General features: G+C 37.5%; 1 protein-coding gene across 1 annotated transcript in view; it reads left to right on the top strand.

The window, feature by feature from the left end:
* The window catches only part of LOC126236868 (uncharacterized), a 33,312-nt gene extending 17,151 nt beyond the window's left edge, over positions 1 to 16,161 (top strand). Inside the window, exon 2 of the mRNA XM_049946488.1 lies at positions 15,065 to 16,161. Coding sequence (XP_049802445.1) covers positions 15,065 to 16,066 — 1,002 coding nt within the window. The 3' untranslated portion in view covers positions 16,067 to 16,161. The remainder of the gene's footprint in view (positions 1 to 15,064) is intronic.
* The last annotated feature ends 235 nt before the right edge of the window (positions 16,162 to 16,396 follow it).

Here is a 16,396-nt window from a genome sequence, read left to right as displayed (position 1 = left end):
CCAAAACATTCTGAGCGATGCCCACCATGACATTGACAAGTGCTAGGAGGACAGCCATGGCTCTGTAAATTATGGTGATCTGTGGCATCTCTGCCAAAAGAGCACAATGCTAGTGCATGCACAAGTGTTTCAGAGCGCACTGTCAGCCATACATTGTTGAAAATGTAGCTCTGTGGCAGACCATCTATAAGCATCCACGTGTTGTGCTGATGATATCACTACTTATGATTGCAGTGGGCATGCAACCATTGGGATTTGACAGTTGGTGACATTGGGGGCATGTGATGTCGTAATAAAAGTGTGTAAGCAGAGCAGACACGGACAGGGGATCACACTAGCGATGATGTGGGCTTCAAATATTCATTGACATAAGCAACTTTGACAAAGGGCGGATTATTATTACACAGAACCTACGAATGAGTATCTCAAAAATACAGAAGCTGGTTGAATGCTCACCTGTTACTTTCATGAGAATCTATGGAAAGTGCTAGGAGGACAGCCATGGCTCTTCACAGAACATGGGGTTTAGAGGTTTGTTTGCTCTGTAAATTATGGTGATCTGTGGCATCTCTGCCAAAAGAGCACAATGCTAGTGCATGCACAAGTGTTTCAGAGCACACTGTTAGTCATACGTTGTTGAAAATGTAGCTCTGTGGCAGACCATCTATAAGCATCCATATGTTGTGCTGATGATATCACTACTTATGATTGCAGTGGGCATGCAACCATTGGGATTTGACAGTTGGTCAATGGAAATATTTCAGCTCTTGGTGTGAATAACATTTTTGCTACACTATGTCAATGGTAATCTCTGCAAATGCCATCATCAAGGTGAACGGCAGCTTGAAACATCCAGTGCACAATGGACACAGGCTGATGCGAGCAGCATTTTGCTATGGGAGACATTCTTCTATACTTGCATGGGCCTGTGGTAATAATCAGAGACATGCTGACAGCTACGAACCACCTTTATCCCTACATGCTAGATGTCTTCCATGACAGCAATGTCATTTTTCAGAATTACAACTGTCTGTTTCTTAGAGCCAGAACGGTGCTACAGTGGTTTGAGGAGTATTGTAATGAACTCATGTTAACATCTTGGCACCCAAATTAACCTGATGTAAATCCTATAGAATCCATCTGTATCGCTGTTGGGTGCCAATACTGCATAAGCAAATCAGCAGCCCATTATTTATGTGAATTACATGACCTGTGCATAGACATCTAATACCACATACCTCCACAAACCTACCAACAAATGGTTGGATCGTTGATACACAGAATCAGTGATGTATTTCATTCCAAAGATGGACAAACAAGCTATTAAGCAGGTGTCATAAAGTTTTGGTTCAGCAGTGTATGAACTTCACTACTTTTTAGGACTATTTGAAACTCTGAAATTTTGTTGCAGATGGTTTAGCAGCTGTTCACTAAAATTATAATCACTGCACTTGAGGGGCAGTTCTTTGTGTCTTAACTTCAAATTCTTACAGCTATCATTATGTGGAAATGGATGGAATCACCATAGCACTTTATAAGTGATTTGCAAGAAGCAGCTATGCATTCATCATCTCCTTACACGTGGATAGTGGCTGCAAAAATCAATGGCCTATGTCACCAAAGTGGTCGGCTAAGAAAGGCACCTGTTCCCGTATTAGGTGGCCTGTTAAAATCCATCTGGCAGTTTGATCACAGGTGACTTCCCATGAAGCAGTTAACACCCCTTCCTAATTTACGTTCAGCCCAGGTATGAAAGTAACACCAGACAGAAAAGAGAAAAGTACTCCAGGTTGTAATTAACCATTCATCACTGGAAACAGTGACACAACTTCTTGCATAAGTTCTAAGAAAAAAACATTTGCTAGGCACATTGAACATCAACACTTTACTTAATACTGGGAAACTTAAACAATTGATGAATGTGTTAAACACGCACAGTATACTCATAATAGCACTTCAGGAAACCAAATATGAGGATGAGAATGCATCTAAATGAAAGAGCTACAGGATTCATAAAGGGAAACTGGACATAAAAAATAAATAGAAAGTCACTGTGCTTGGAACATCTTTCATGGCCAAACAGAATCTAACAGAATCCATAATGTATTTTACACCTTCATCAGAGTGAATACAACTTCTCTCATTCAGATCAGCAATTAACAGCTATGCCATCATAAATGCATGCACACCTGCAAACAAGGACAATTGGAAATATCCAGAAAGTCAAACAATATTGGGAAAAATTAGAAAACAAGACATCAAAACCACTGAAGCATCACATAAAATTACTCATAGATGTCCACATACAGATCAGCAGAGAAGAGAAATACAAGGCAGTAGCATGAAATTTACATCTGCAAGATCAGAGAAGGGCTTACGAACTTATGGAGACAAATCAATTTAAAACTGTCAACCTGTTTCACAAAATTACCAAGGAGAAAGAAAATTTTGTTTTCTTGCAATACACATTAGGCTCATGTTAGGTCACACGTAAATAACCACACTAAACCATAGAGAAATTATGAATGGACTGGTCAGAAGATGGCTAGTCATAAACTCGAACATTATTAACAGAAATAAAGGAAAATTTCAACATAAAAGACCAAACCCCAAAATTAAAAAAGTCCATAGTACTGGCACACAATTTCTGGCAACAGGGACAAATTTGTTAAAAAGCTTCAAATGAAGAAGATAGGACATTGGGATGAGACCAGAGAAGCAATGATAGAAAGGGTGAAAGAACTAGAATGACAACCAAGACAACAAATCATAAAAGGTGGAACAAGGTATGTGATGAAGAAATGGAGTGTAGAATAAAAGCTTCCAAAAGGAGAGAGACTGGAACATGTCCACTGAGATCAGCAGACAGACATCAAACACTACAAGAGGAGAGAAACAGAAATATGAGGAAAGTGATTAGAAGAAATATACATTTCAGACAGAGCAACCCTACGGATGTGTACAATGTTTTCAGATAGTAAATAATAAGGTGCAAGACTGTGAGCCTTCACTTCAGAGATTCAGTAAGCAAACTGATTACAAACAACAAAGATAACTGCAAGTCACTAACAAAGAAACACATCAAAAAAGTTTTGCATTACCTCGGTTCAGAGAGTTCTGGAACCTGTACAGAAAATTGGAGTAGAGATCAACATAGACATCATTTCTGCCCTTTTTATTGCTCATGAAAACCATACATTGCTTGGTGGACCACCATACAGCGAAACCTTTAGAGGTGGTGGTCCAGATTGCTGTACACACTGGTACCTCTAATACCCAATAGCACATCCTCTTGCATTGATGCATGCCTGTATTCATTGTGGCATACTATCCACAAGTTCATCAAGGCACTGTTGGTCCAGACTGTCCCACTCCTCAGTGGTGATTTGGCATAGATCCCTCACAGCGGTTGGTGGGCAATGTCCACCACAAACAGCCCTTTTAAATCTATCCTAGGCATGTTTGATAGGGTTCTTGTCTGTAGAACATGCTGGCCACTCTAGTCGAGTGATGTCATTATTAGGAAGCAAGTCATTCACAAGATGTGCACGATGGGGGCACGAATTGTCGTCCATGGAGACAAATGCCTCTCCTATATGCTGCTGATGTGGTTGCACTGTTGGTCGCAGGATGGCATTCACATATCGTACAGCCGTTATGGCGCCTTCTAAGACCGCCATCGGCATATGTCAATCCCACATAATGCCACCCAAAACAGCAGGGAACCTCCACCTTGCTGCACTCACTGGACCACGTGTTTAAGGTGTTCAGCCTGACCAGGTTGCCTCCAAACACATCTCTGATGATTGTCTGGTTGAAGGCATATGTGACACTCATCAGTAAAGAAAACGTTATGCCAATTATCAGCAGTCCATTAGGCATGCTGTTGGGACCATCTGTACTGCATTGCACGGTGTCGTAGTTCCAAAGATGCACCTCACCAAGAACATTGGGAGTGAAGTTTTGCATCATACAGCGTGTTGCCCACTGTTTGAGTCGTAACATGACATCCTGTGGCTGCACGAAAAGCATTATTCAACATGGTGGCATTGCTGTCAGGGTTCCTCTGAGCCATAATCTGTGGTTAGCGGTCATCCACTGCAGTAGTAACCCTTGGGCGGCCTGAGCGAGGCATGTCATCGACAGTTCCTGTCTCTCTGCATTGTAACGATTCATGTGAATGTTACTCACTTAAGTTTCTTCTGCCTGGTCCATTGATGAATTAATGCGAAATTTTCATGCTTCACAAAATTTATTCACATTAATTGACATCCAAACTGCACATTCGTCATGTAAACAAAACACGCACGAACTTCACTGTACTCTTTGACTTCAAAAAGTAACTTCAAAACTGACTTGTCGCAGCATCACTGCATTGTTTTATATAGAATTTTAACAATAACTTTCAAAATAAAGCATTATTAATTTTCTACAATTTTGATGTTACAATTAAAATTTACAAAATGTAATGAAACAGGTGAGACAGCCATACAAGGTAAAAATACAATATTGAATGACAATCTTTTATAGTAATATAGCCATATAAGGTAAAAATACAATATTGAATGACAATCTTTTATAGTAATATCTTTAGTTTTCCATAAGAAAATCATTCTGAACTTTAACTACAATAATTTCTCTTGTATTATTACAGAGCTCATGCTTTATCCGATTACATACATAACAAGCACAAATAAGGCCTCAAATTCTGGAAACTGAAAAACTGTGAGATGTAAACAATTGGAGAGTTAATTAGAAATGTAATTACGAAGTATATTAATTGCAGAGGAAGACATAAAAATAAATAACAAATGAAAATACATTGCTTGATAATAGCTTTTAAGCTGTTTCTCGAGATAGTAAGGTCTCCTGTTAATGGATTTTTAGATTACAATTTTGTTGATTAGAAGCATTGATTTTTCATGCTAACATCTCTGCAGTCTCTAGTTATTTATTGCTAAGGACTTATCACTTCAATTTCTTGATTAGTTACTTAATTTAGTAAATGTACATAATTTTATCAATGACAACAATCCATCAATAATTATGACAATGCACGTCCTTCTTGAACATTCCATGTGCTTTCGCAATGAATATCAAGTTTTTTATCAAATGGGACAGAATGATATATATAAAGACACACATACAAGGCCTTAGGAAGCACTTAACTGTCCGATAGCAATGCGGATGCATATAAAAGAAAAGGTGGTATCGGACATTTCATATGAGTCCTGGGGAAGGCTGTACCATTATAGTATCTCCTCCATGTCCAAACAATATGGCTTTGGTTCACTCCAAGTTGGGTGGGTTTAGTGACATCTCTCGACAGTCAAAGGGACTGTGTCTGTGATACAATATCCACAGTCAATGTCTATCTTCAGGAGTTCCGGGAACTAGAGTGATGCAAAACTTTTTTTGATGTGTGTACTTTAAGAATCTCCTAAACTGCGGGGAACTTATGTGATGACTAATTTTCAGACAATCTCAAAAAGAAAACCCATCTTTAGCACCGTTGCAACTGTGTCAAATTGAATAATACATTGGCCAGTTGAAAAACAATACAGTGGGATATGGAGATGGGATATTAACTGAGATGTGGAAACTTAGAAAGAAGTAGGTACCTGAAACCATTTATGAGGTTATTAAAGATTTCTGGGACTAAGGAAGAACACCAGATGATTGGAAACAAGGCATAATCCATCCACTGTATAAGAAGAGAAGTAGGAAAGAAACCAACAATTAGCCAGGCATACCTCTATGTCCAGTTACTGACAAAATTATATCCTAAGTTTTACACAGTAATATAGAAGACCAAGCAGAATACACACCTGGTGAGTACCAAGATTGTGCCAGAGCAAATTTTTAACTAGAAAACAATCCTCATGATCAGAAAAATGTGGAACCTCAACACAGTTGTTACTTTCATTGATTTCAAAAAAGCCTATGGTCACATAGATGGACAGTATTCCTACTACTGGAAGAAGCAAGCATTGACAAAACCACCAGACAGTTAGTTGAACAGACAGTAGCAGACAGTTTCAACAGATACATTTCTAGGAAAAGTATGTGAACTTTTCAGAATTAACACAGGAATTCAAGAGGGTGATGAGTTCTCATCCATTCTCTTAGGAGGAACTAAGGCAAAGACCTACAAGAGAAAAACATCAAAGAAATTCATCTGGGACAAGGAAGGGGAAGGCTTGAAGTGAAATGTCTCACTTCTACCGATCATGTTAAATAAGTTCTAAGAACAAATCAGATGTAAAGATACTGACAGAAACACACGAAAAATTTCAGGTAAAACCAGATTACAAATATTGCTTGAGAAAATGGAATACATTAAACATAAGCACAACAGAGAAAATATCAAAAGAGTTGACAAGTTTAAGTATTTGGGGGAATGTAGCCTATATAATAAAGTGGATTAGATAACACCACAAGTAAAGAAAAAACTAAAAAAAGTGGATTTAGCATAAAAACCAAAACCAATATAATAAAAAATCATTTATGGTCCATTGCAACAACAATTAAATCATAAGCACTGCATAGATCTGAGTGCCTTACACTGAATTTATTTATTTAATTTTATTTAATCGTATGGCTGGGGTCACCCGTCGGGCAGACCGTTTGCTGGGTGCTGGTCTTTCAATTTGACACACTTCGGTAACATGCAGTTGATGAGGATGATAGGATGACGGTGACAGCACAACACCCAGTCCCTGGGTGGACAAAATTCCCCGACCCAGCTGGGAACTGAACCCAGGCTCAGAGGATTGACAATCTGTCACACAGACCATTCAGCCACTGGGGGCAGACTTATGCTGAATAAATGAGATGAACAAGAAGAAATGGAAAAGAAAGAAAGGAAAATATGCAAATAATTTTAGTACTACAAAAGAACAAAGATAACAGCTGGATGAAGAGGAGAAATGAGATTCATACACACACATAGAAACCATCACAGACACAATAAGAAAGAGGAGATTAAAGCTTCATAGTTCCATTCATAGAATGAATTACAGCAGGCTAATCAAGAAAATTTTGGATTTCAGTTCCAAATCAACAAACTCATGGGGGTGGCTGGAAGATGCAGGAAGTGATTTGAGAAGACTCAACACACATAAGAAACCATACAGGGCAAAGAAAATATTAGGCTACCAATCTCTATAGCAAAATTTCCTATCCAACAACAAAAACCACAACCTATATGAGTGATGTCAAAATGAGCAGAGGTAGACAAGCAGCCAATGCATTAAAGAGTTCTGCAAATATAATAAGAAAAAATACTGCACCATAGTTTATGGTTCCAAGCAGTCTAGAATTGGCCAAACTCTGTAAAAACAACAATAAATGCAAACATAATGTGTGCTCCACACACAGGCAGCTACCTAGAGAGCAGCCCCTCAGGTTAGTGCACCCTTGACCCATTTAATGAAACACTACAGCTCTCTACCTAATGCCACAAGTACAGGAAGTCATGATATAACTTGTCAGAGAAACTTCAAAGTTTCTGGTTCAGCCTTCTCTTCAGCTCAAGACCCATGGCCCCCTTAATTTTGGAGACAATGGTGCAGATCTTGAACTTTGTTGAAGCTTGATTAGCAACATTCTCTGCCTGCCACTTGTACGAATGAAGTATGACCTTGGAGACTAGACAACAAACATCATTTGTTTCATAGTGTGCCACAATCTGCAGCTCGTAGTACCCTGTTCCCTCAAACAGCCTATTTAGCCCTTAACTTGTGAGGTTAGGTCTCCCTCACTGATTCATAATTCTAAAGTTGTATGTTTGCACCTTGTTTTGCAGTTGTGGGTAGTTACAACTGCCATATGCTCTAATGTCCTTGAACATTGTTAAGGTTAGTTTATCCCCAGCTGTTACTGAGTGAGAATTGCAGCTTTATTATTAGGACATGCCCTCTGAGTGACATGCCTCACAACAAGGCTTCAGTTCTGTAATATGATAATGGTTAAATGATGCAATTGATGATGTTGACAAGTGTGATGAAGACTTATGCATGGAGGCATGTAAAGATAATTCAGATTCTGGAATGCCTGGTGATGAAAGGGAAGATGTTGCAGTAAGCAATGTTCATAATAAGGTTCATTAGGGAAAGAAATAGGTTCAGGTGTTGTTGTAACCTTTTTATCACAAGGAGGAGGCTATAAAGGGTCAAGCACGTGCACTAGGAAATACAGCTTTACAAAATATTGCTGTTGTCCATCTTTGGTAACAAATACTTGCAATACTGTCAACATCTGAAAACCTTACTACATCGTATATCCAGCTTTGTTGCACCTGTTTATCTCTAAATATGTCATCAGTTACTTAATGTTTTTTACTAATCCACTTAGTGCAAAGGTTAGAATCTATCTGAGTAATGCTCTTAATTTCTTAAGTTAAATTAAAACAAGTTGTATAAAGCATACATACACTGACTTTGTCAACATGCAGTATTTTATTAGTTGCTGATAGTTACTGAATACTATTCTGTATAGACAGGATATCAGATTTCTTAAGTCAGAGGGAAAGATAAAGCAAAGTGGTCTGGGTAGACCTCATCTCATGTCTCAACATAAGTACTTCACAAGTTAAGGGTTAACATGTTGAATGAGATTTTCTGGTGCACACACAGAATATATAATGTGATCCTTCACATCCCTTGCTGACATTTCTCTAAGACATATTATTATTCCCTGTATGTTTGAGAGGCCAATGATTAACACACATCTATCCTTTTTCACTTACTTCCCCTTGATACAGAGTACAGCAAGCTTCCCAAAACATGAATACATTATTTCTGCTGTTCACAACTTTTCATTTCATTCAACAGTAGTGTTTGCACTAATAGAAGATGCAATCAAATTTGTCTCCCAGAGAAAAATAACTACTGAAAACTCATTGGAGTGTATCAAGAGTAGCAAAGGATTAATAAAACTGATGTTTACAATACCGTTCCTAAATTCTTCCCACACTAATGAGATGGCAGCTATAGGTTGCTTGAAAAGTGTGTATGATGATATTCTGTTTCTTCTCTTGAGCAAGAGGTGAAGATTACCTGTTCTTTATTATTAATCTCTAACAGGACTTTTAGATGTCAAGACAAACAAAAAACAAAGCTCCACACTCTGGAACATATGAACCAATCAGGGCTGACTGACAGTCAGGTCATCATCTGCCAATGATGTCATTTGGACGTGGTCTGGAGGGGCCTGAGATGAGCACACAACTCTCCCGGCTGTTGCCAGCTTTCTAGACCTTAGAGCTGCTACTTCTCATTCAAGTAACCCCTCAGTTGGCATCACAAGGCTGAATGTACTCCATTACATGATCCCTGTCATGAAACACACATGTAATAATATCAGGAACTGAATCTGGGCCCTTCACATTGTAACCAGAGATACTGAGCACTGCCTATGGCAGTGGACTTTATGTAGCCAAGAACCTTAGAAAAAAGTAATTACTTTAGTGGGCTGTCCTTCAGTGCATAAAATATGGAATGTGAAATGTGTAAAATGTGATTTATTAGTCTCATTACATACATTGTACAAATCATATGATCTGTTGTACAGGGGACACATCAAGTTTAGCAGAAATATAATGTATAATGATTTACAGGAATTCTTTTTACACTATTTTAAGAGTAATGCCAATAAATACAACACTACAATATTTACTATAAGTTAAATGTTTACCAGTTTCTTTTATTGTACACAGACAACACTGCAATATTAGCTATAGATTTCTATTGTTCATAGTCTTCCATGAATTCTTCAATGGTGTAGTAACATTTCTCTATTAAAATATTTTGGAATATTCCAGCAAACCAAGGTGCATTGTTAATATGTTGCTTCCTTTTAATTTGTTATATATTTTAGCCCCTTGTACAGTGGTGTCTGAGCACAAAGCTTTTAGTGATATGAAAGGAAATTTGAAGTTTTCCTTGTGATGAGTAACATAGCTACACTTAAAATGGAACTTTTCAAGATTATTCTGATTATTATATACAAAAATCAAAATTTTGAAAATGTACAATGAAGTTATTGTTAGTATTTTTAATTTCTTGAACAAACATCAGAAATTATGTTTTCCAGTACCGGTACACAGTTTATTTGTGTAAATCCCAGACATGATGCTGGCATATTCATTATTCCACACAATAAATTTCCCCCTTCTCTCCCAACTCCAATGCACCTCAATCCATAGGTAAACCTAATATTAGCTTCATAGTACCAGTTTTTACATTTAGAAGTTTTGAATGAGCTATCAGCATCACATTTTTTGCACACAGTATGCAGATTGGCTGCTAAGCCTACTCCATTACCATCATCTATAATCTGAATGTTATCACTACCACACATCTTACAAAGACAAGAAAATTTCACTGCTGCAGTCAATAATTCAAGGTCAATTAATCTAAATCCAGTGTACCAAGATTCATCACTGTAGTATGCACAATTCATCTCACCAATTTTTTGCTTGGAGTTGCTAGGAGACAAGTTCACATTTTCAGCAGATGGTCTTACTTCAGACGTAGCCTCATTGCTGGTTTGTCATTGTTTCTCATGTCTTCCATCACTAACTTATTCAAATGCAGTTTATCCAGTTTTTTACACACTCTTTGTGATAGTGGCATAACTGAATGTAGGAAGCATTGAACACTTATATAAATCTCCGTCTTTATCACAAGGCCAAAAAAGAATTTCCTTGTCATAAACAATACAGCTAGTTTATTGTTTATGAGATACAGAACAGAGTCAAAGATGATCTATAAAACCAAAGAGTATGTATCACGGCTTTCTAGATGTATCCCTCACACGTTTGGTTGAAAGTAATACACAGAATCGCTGTTCACTGAGCTGGTACTGAAGTGCTGCTTCAAAACATGGGTGTGGCAAGCAGGCCACGTCATACTTTTAATTCATTTTCAGGCACTTTGCATGCAATTTCAACAATTAAACTTTGGGAACTTATTGTCCATGAGTTGTACTAACAAATAAAAAATAAATCGAAAATTGACATTTTTGGTCAATTTCATCAACGCCCCCCCCCTTAATGTAATGCAGTATAATGACCAAAAGACTTTTGCACACAATGTGTTGTTTCATCTGCGTGAACAGAAATAAAAGTGGCAGCACAATGTAAAATTGATGCATACAGTCTAAAAGTTCATTTTGTATAAAGTGTGAATATATTTAGAAATGGAAGTACTAGAGCTATCAAAGTCGTCATCTAAAACATTGGCAAGATTTACTTGAAGAGACAAGAAATCTAAGAAATTGCCACAGTTAGCTGAATCTTTAGTGCTAACTAATGTTAAGCACCCTGCTGCTTCATGTAATACGTGTCTGTCCTCCATACTTAACTCATGACGTTTCTGAATTGACATTTCACATGCTTAATCAGTCTGAGGAGCAATGTTAATGGTGTCAAACTTTTTGCATTTACAAGCATTTTCTAAATGCACTTCTCTTTACTCACATGTCTTTACCTATCCACTTAAATGCTTTAAATCCTAACAGAAAAACATTGCTCACAATCCTTCACTGCCAAAATAATTTTTCTTTTCCTTCGCTTACTGTTAACAGCTACTTTTTGCAGAACCATGTATTGCAGAAAGCTGTGTTCTTCCTTCCATCAGGTTGAGACATTAACAAACTTTTTGGTTGGTGTGCATGTGACAGCTTGATTTATAGCTTCTTTCATATTTAATAAATTAATTTTTTTACCAAACAATTTACTTTATTAATTTTGAAATCACTGTAAGAATACTTTAGTTTCAGCCTCCAGAATAAGGAACACTACCCAGAGATGTCTACTTCTGCTGTTAACAACATTTCCCATTGGCCTAGAAACATGTGTACAGTGATGTAGGTGAAAATTTGGGTTACATGTCCAAGCTGGTTGGCCCAGACACTTTGTATAGGTGCAGCAGGGTTTGATGGGGTGTGGGAAAGAGGAGTATGCATGAGCCTGTCCATCCACTGGGCTGACCCGATGTGGTCCCAAGCTACGCCATGCCAATGGGCAAGGTGGAGCAAGGGAAATGGTTTGGTTATGTTACTACAACTGCACTTTACTGACTCAGGGGTGTGGAGGGAGTAAGGATGTCGAGGTGCTCGCCCTCAGCTGAATGGAGTGGGAAAAGAGAAACATATCCATCACTATGGGATGATGGGCTGAGGGAAAGGATGAGAGAGAAGTAGCGGAAGACATGACCCCACTATGGGCAGCTCAGAGTAATATGAGTAACATCGTATATTTCTGCAACAGAGCAGGGGAAACTGTTCCTCATTACCTCTGGTCTCTTGTCATCTGTACTACACTACAATCATGTCATACTCAAACTGTTCAATATAATACTGAAAAAATATGCAGAATAAAACTATATCACAAAATTCTGGTGAGGCCTGACCGCTCTGGCCATTACAAATGAGTCACTCTTTTGAATTACTGATGTTTCATATATAAAACAGAGAACATTATATATTACAAGTCCTTCATCTTCTTCTCACCCCCCCCCCCCCCACCCTCCCCCTCTCTACCCCCACCTTTCTTTCCCACTTGTTTGCTACCTTGTGCTTATATAACGGAATGATTGGCCAGTAAGTCACCATTTCCAGTGTATTCCCAAGTGGTGTAAGTTTCGCACTTGTTGAATTGGCTCCTTCTGGTATTCTGCTGGAAATATTATTACGTCCATGCGAATTTTTATTTTTTAGTGAGCTGACAATTTTCTCACTTCATAGGGGAATGGGGAGACAGTTAAACCTCATTATGTCTTCAAGATATTACGTAACTGTACTACTTTATCATTGTGTTTGCTGGACCACATAAAAAATTACCTCATACACTTCTAAAAGGTAGATATTAAAACTATCTGCTACAGACCTCTGACATTTAGAGTGTCATGGTTTTCCTGACTAGAAACATTTTTGTCTTTTGTTATTGCCTTGCCTGACACTGTATCACTGTCAGAGATTGGAGTTCCCTATTTATGACACAAAAGTACTTTTTGGTCTTCCTTGTTCTAGCAATGTATTTGTTTAAAAAAACTGTCCTCTGGCCAGATTGTTCTGTCTCCTTTCTTGATTTCGTACTAAAATTTTTAATCAGAAGTGATTTTTTTAGTTATATACTCATTTTTGTCCATGATATATTTCGTCTTAGCTAAGTGTTATGATAGTGTCATGTGTCCTGTGTATATTATTTTATTTGTCATTCAGCAGAAGATAAATAAAAAGAATTCAGTTTTGCTACCAAGATTGTTCGCTCTTTCATATCTCTTGATTAAGCTTCTCTTTTCTGGCAATGGAGCTTCTAACAAGTTTACAACAGATGTCAAACTTGAAATGAAAATGCTAATGAATGCCCAAATAAATTAGCATAATTCATGTACTCTTTTCCCCTCTAAATTACATAAATATGTGGCTTGAGAGACTACAAATTGCTGTTATAACTGCAAAGAATACATGCACTGCAAAATTTCTGTCCAATCTTCCAGTGCACATATAATCAACTATATTTTTTGTCGGTACCATCACACATACATAACAGTGATCATGCGCCAACTTTACAGTGTTCCTCCAAAGAGGATAATCTTGTGTACTTAGGATCCAGTTCTCACAGACACTCAGCTGCTCTAGGTCCTTCTGCAGGTCATCCTCCTATCACTTCCTTGGTTGTCCGGCTGGACAATTTCCATCAGGTTTCCCCATAAACTCAACTTTGGACTGGAGCATGTCTGGCCTCCTGGCAATGTGATCTGCCAGGCTTATGCTCCATACTTTCATTTTCTGCAGAATGTTCCGTTACGTCACCAGATCACACAGTTCCTGCTTATTTCTATGTCTCTAGGTGTTCTCTTCACAGATTTGTCTGAAGGTATTTCTTATGATTTTTGATTCAAAGATCTACAGGTTCTCCTAATCTTTTTTGTGGTGCCCCTGTGCATTGGTGTCAAGAAAAATATATACGGCATAGTTACTTCCAAAGATGTCCCTACCATCAATTTGTAGGAAACACCAGTGACAGGGTGGATTAGGTGGCGGTAGGCAGCTGTACAGGACAGCTCTTGCACCTGATTCTTCCACACAGTTATGATCCATGGGGCAGCCAGGTAATAGTACCAATGACAAAGGGATGATTATGAATATTGTGGAGATAAGTTGATCAGATGAATGCCACTTTAAAACAATGATAAATATTTGGATAAGATTTTTCTAGTTTCCAGATTTTTGGAGGTATGTAAAGACCTGGTTCAGAATATAATTTAGTTCTATTCATGGATAATAATGTATGAGAGATGAAAGTGATGCTCCTTTGTTACTAAATAGAAGGTGTAAGGGAACCCAAGGAGATCTGAGGATAAGTATGAGAGATCTGCTTCTAGATGAGGTTTACAGAGACTTTGACAGTATCACCATACTGGGAGAGGAATTGCATGTCATTATAAATGTGACAACTGCCAATAATTATGGAAGGTTACAAGGAGTGGGAAGATATAGGAAAGAAACGTGTGGTGCAAGACTAAAGATTTAAAAATTCCCGGAAAGTCATCAGAAGATAGGTGGAAATGGATAAGTCTCATCGTTTACTTGCAATAGCAGCTGAGTTAGGTGGTTCAGTGTTGGCTTTGTGATTCTTCTGGTCTGTTGAAAAGGTGGTAAAAATGTGTTTCCTACATTTTCCTCATTATTTTCCTGATCATACAATGAAAAACTCAGCATGATTCATTTTACCATAATATGACAGGTTCCTTTGCAATTTTTGGCATTTTGGACTCAGTATTATGTTTAATGATCCAATTGCTGAAAACATTTCCTGCCTCTCTTGCTTTAATGCAGTAGCCTCATTCTCATCCAAAAGAAAAAGAAACTGAATTTGTAGCAGCCAGTTCTTCTTGTGTACAGTTATAATGGTTAAAAATAGCTAAAATTGTGACTTTTGTCTAAAGTCTAGTGATTTATAAGGTTCACATTTCTCAAGCTTCATTTGATATCCATACACACATGGTCTACCTTGTAATTAATATCTTATACACAACCTTTGTGTTTGTTTCAGATGCATGGAAGGATGCACAAACTGCTGTACCAGGCTTTGTTACTGTTTCTATTATGCTTCCATTGTGGTGCTAATGATTTTTTTCGTAAATGGCATTTCCAAAGCCATACATACTCAGAAATAAAGGATACAGTAAATTCTAAACATGCAAGCAATTGTGTACATCTGCAAACAGAGACAAGTAATAAACAAACACAAGCAGAATTAACAGTTTTGGGAAACCATGAGTCTTGGTCTAGCATTCCAACAATTCAGACCAATGAAGCCCAAAACAGTTATGGCACAAAACATAATAGAGACTTATTATACATAGATAAGAAAAAAATGTATCCAAGGAAGAAAATGGATGATTTTTCTTCTAAAATCTCAAATTCAGTACTGTATGGTGATACAAACAAATTGAAATTATTCAAGGAATCATCACTAGAAACACTTGTAGATTTTGCAATAGATATGCTTAATCAGGAGATAAAAAGAGAGGGAAATAGTAAAATAAAAATACCTGACATCAATGAAACATTTCATGAACAGGTTGGTCCTTTGAAAGTTAAAGGAGAATTCAGTGCCAGAAAGGGTTGGTTCCACTCATTGTCTTCCTTATACCGCACAGATCAAATCTATGTATCACGAGGAGGAAATGTTCTTACTGTGCTTATTAGTGTTGGTTTAAAGGAAATGATCATTGATTATGACGACTACAAGTTTAAGTTTATGGAAGTCGGTCCTACAGGGAAAATTGAAGCTCAAGTTGTAAATAACTCCATTGAAATGATTTTAACTGTTGATATTAGTGGTTCAAGTTGCAAAATAAAACTCTCTGATATCAAAATTACAACATTCAGTGGCCTCAAAATGCATGTAACTGGTCTTGGCAGATTAAGTTTTTTCGTATCTAAAGTAACAACATGGATTATTGAACTATTTCATGAAGAAATTAAAGAAAAAGCTGAAAGAATACTGGCAAGAGCTTTGGAAGGTGTTCTGGATAATATAAAATGTTAAAGTTGTGAAATTTCAAGGTTTTTGTTTTCCATACATGTTATCACAGAATTTCTTTGACAATAAAATTTTAAAGCATGGAGTACATTTCCTGTTAATCATTTTGTTATTTTTTTCTCTTTCACTGTGCATGCAACCATCTTATATCATATGTAGGGACTTCAGAAAATAAGTAAAAAAATATGTTACACATACTGTCCCATGCGCAGACCATTGCAAAACAATGGCTGGGCATTGTCATAAGAGAGTACATATTTCTGGTTCCCTGCAGACACAGTTTTGCTGCAATATGGGTAGCAGACACATCAGTGTGTGACTAACATTGTGCAGCAA

The sequence above is a fragment of the Schistocerca nitens genome, chromosome 2 (genome assembly GCF_023898315.1).
Source record: "Schistocerca nitens isolate TAMUIC-IGC-003100 chromosome 2, iqSchNite1.1, whole genome shotgun sequence".
NCBI classification, from domain to species: Eukaryota; Metazoa; Arthropoda; class Insecta; order Orthoptera; family Acrididae; genus Schistocerca; species Schistocerca nitens.
Note: the sequence above shows the minus strand (reverse complement) of the source record. Positions and strands in the feature narration are given on the sequence as shown.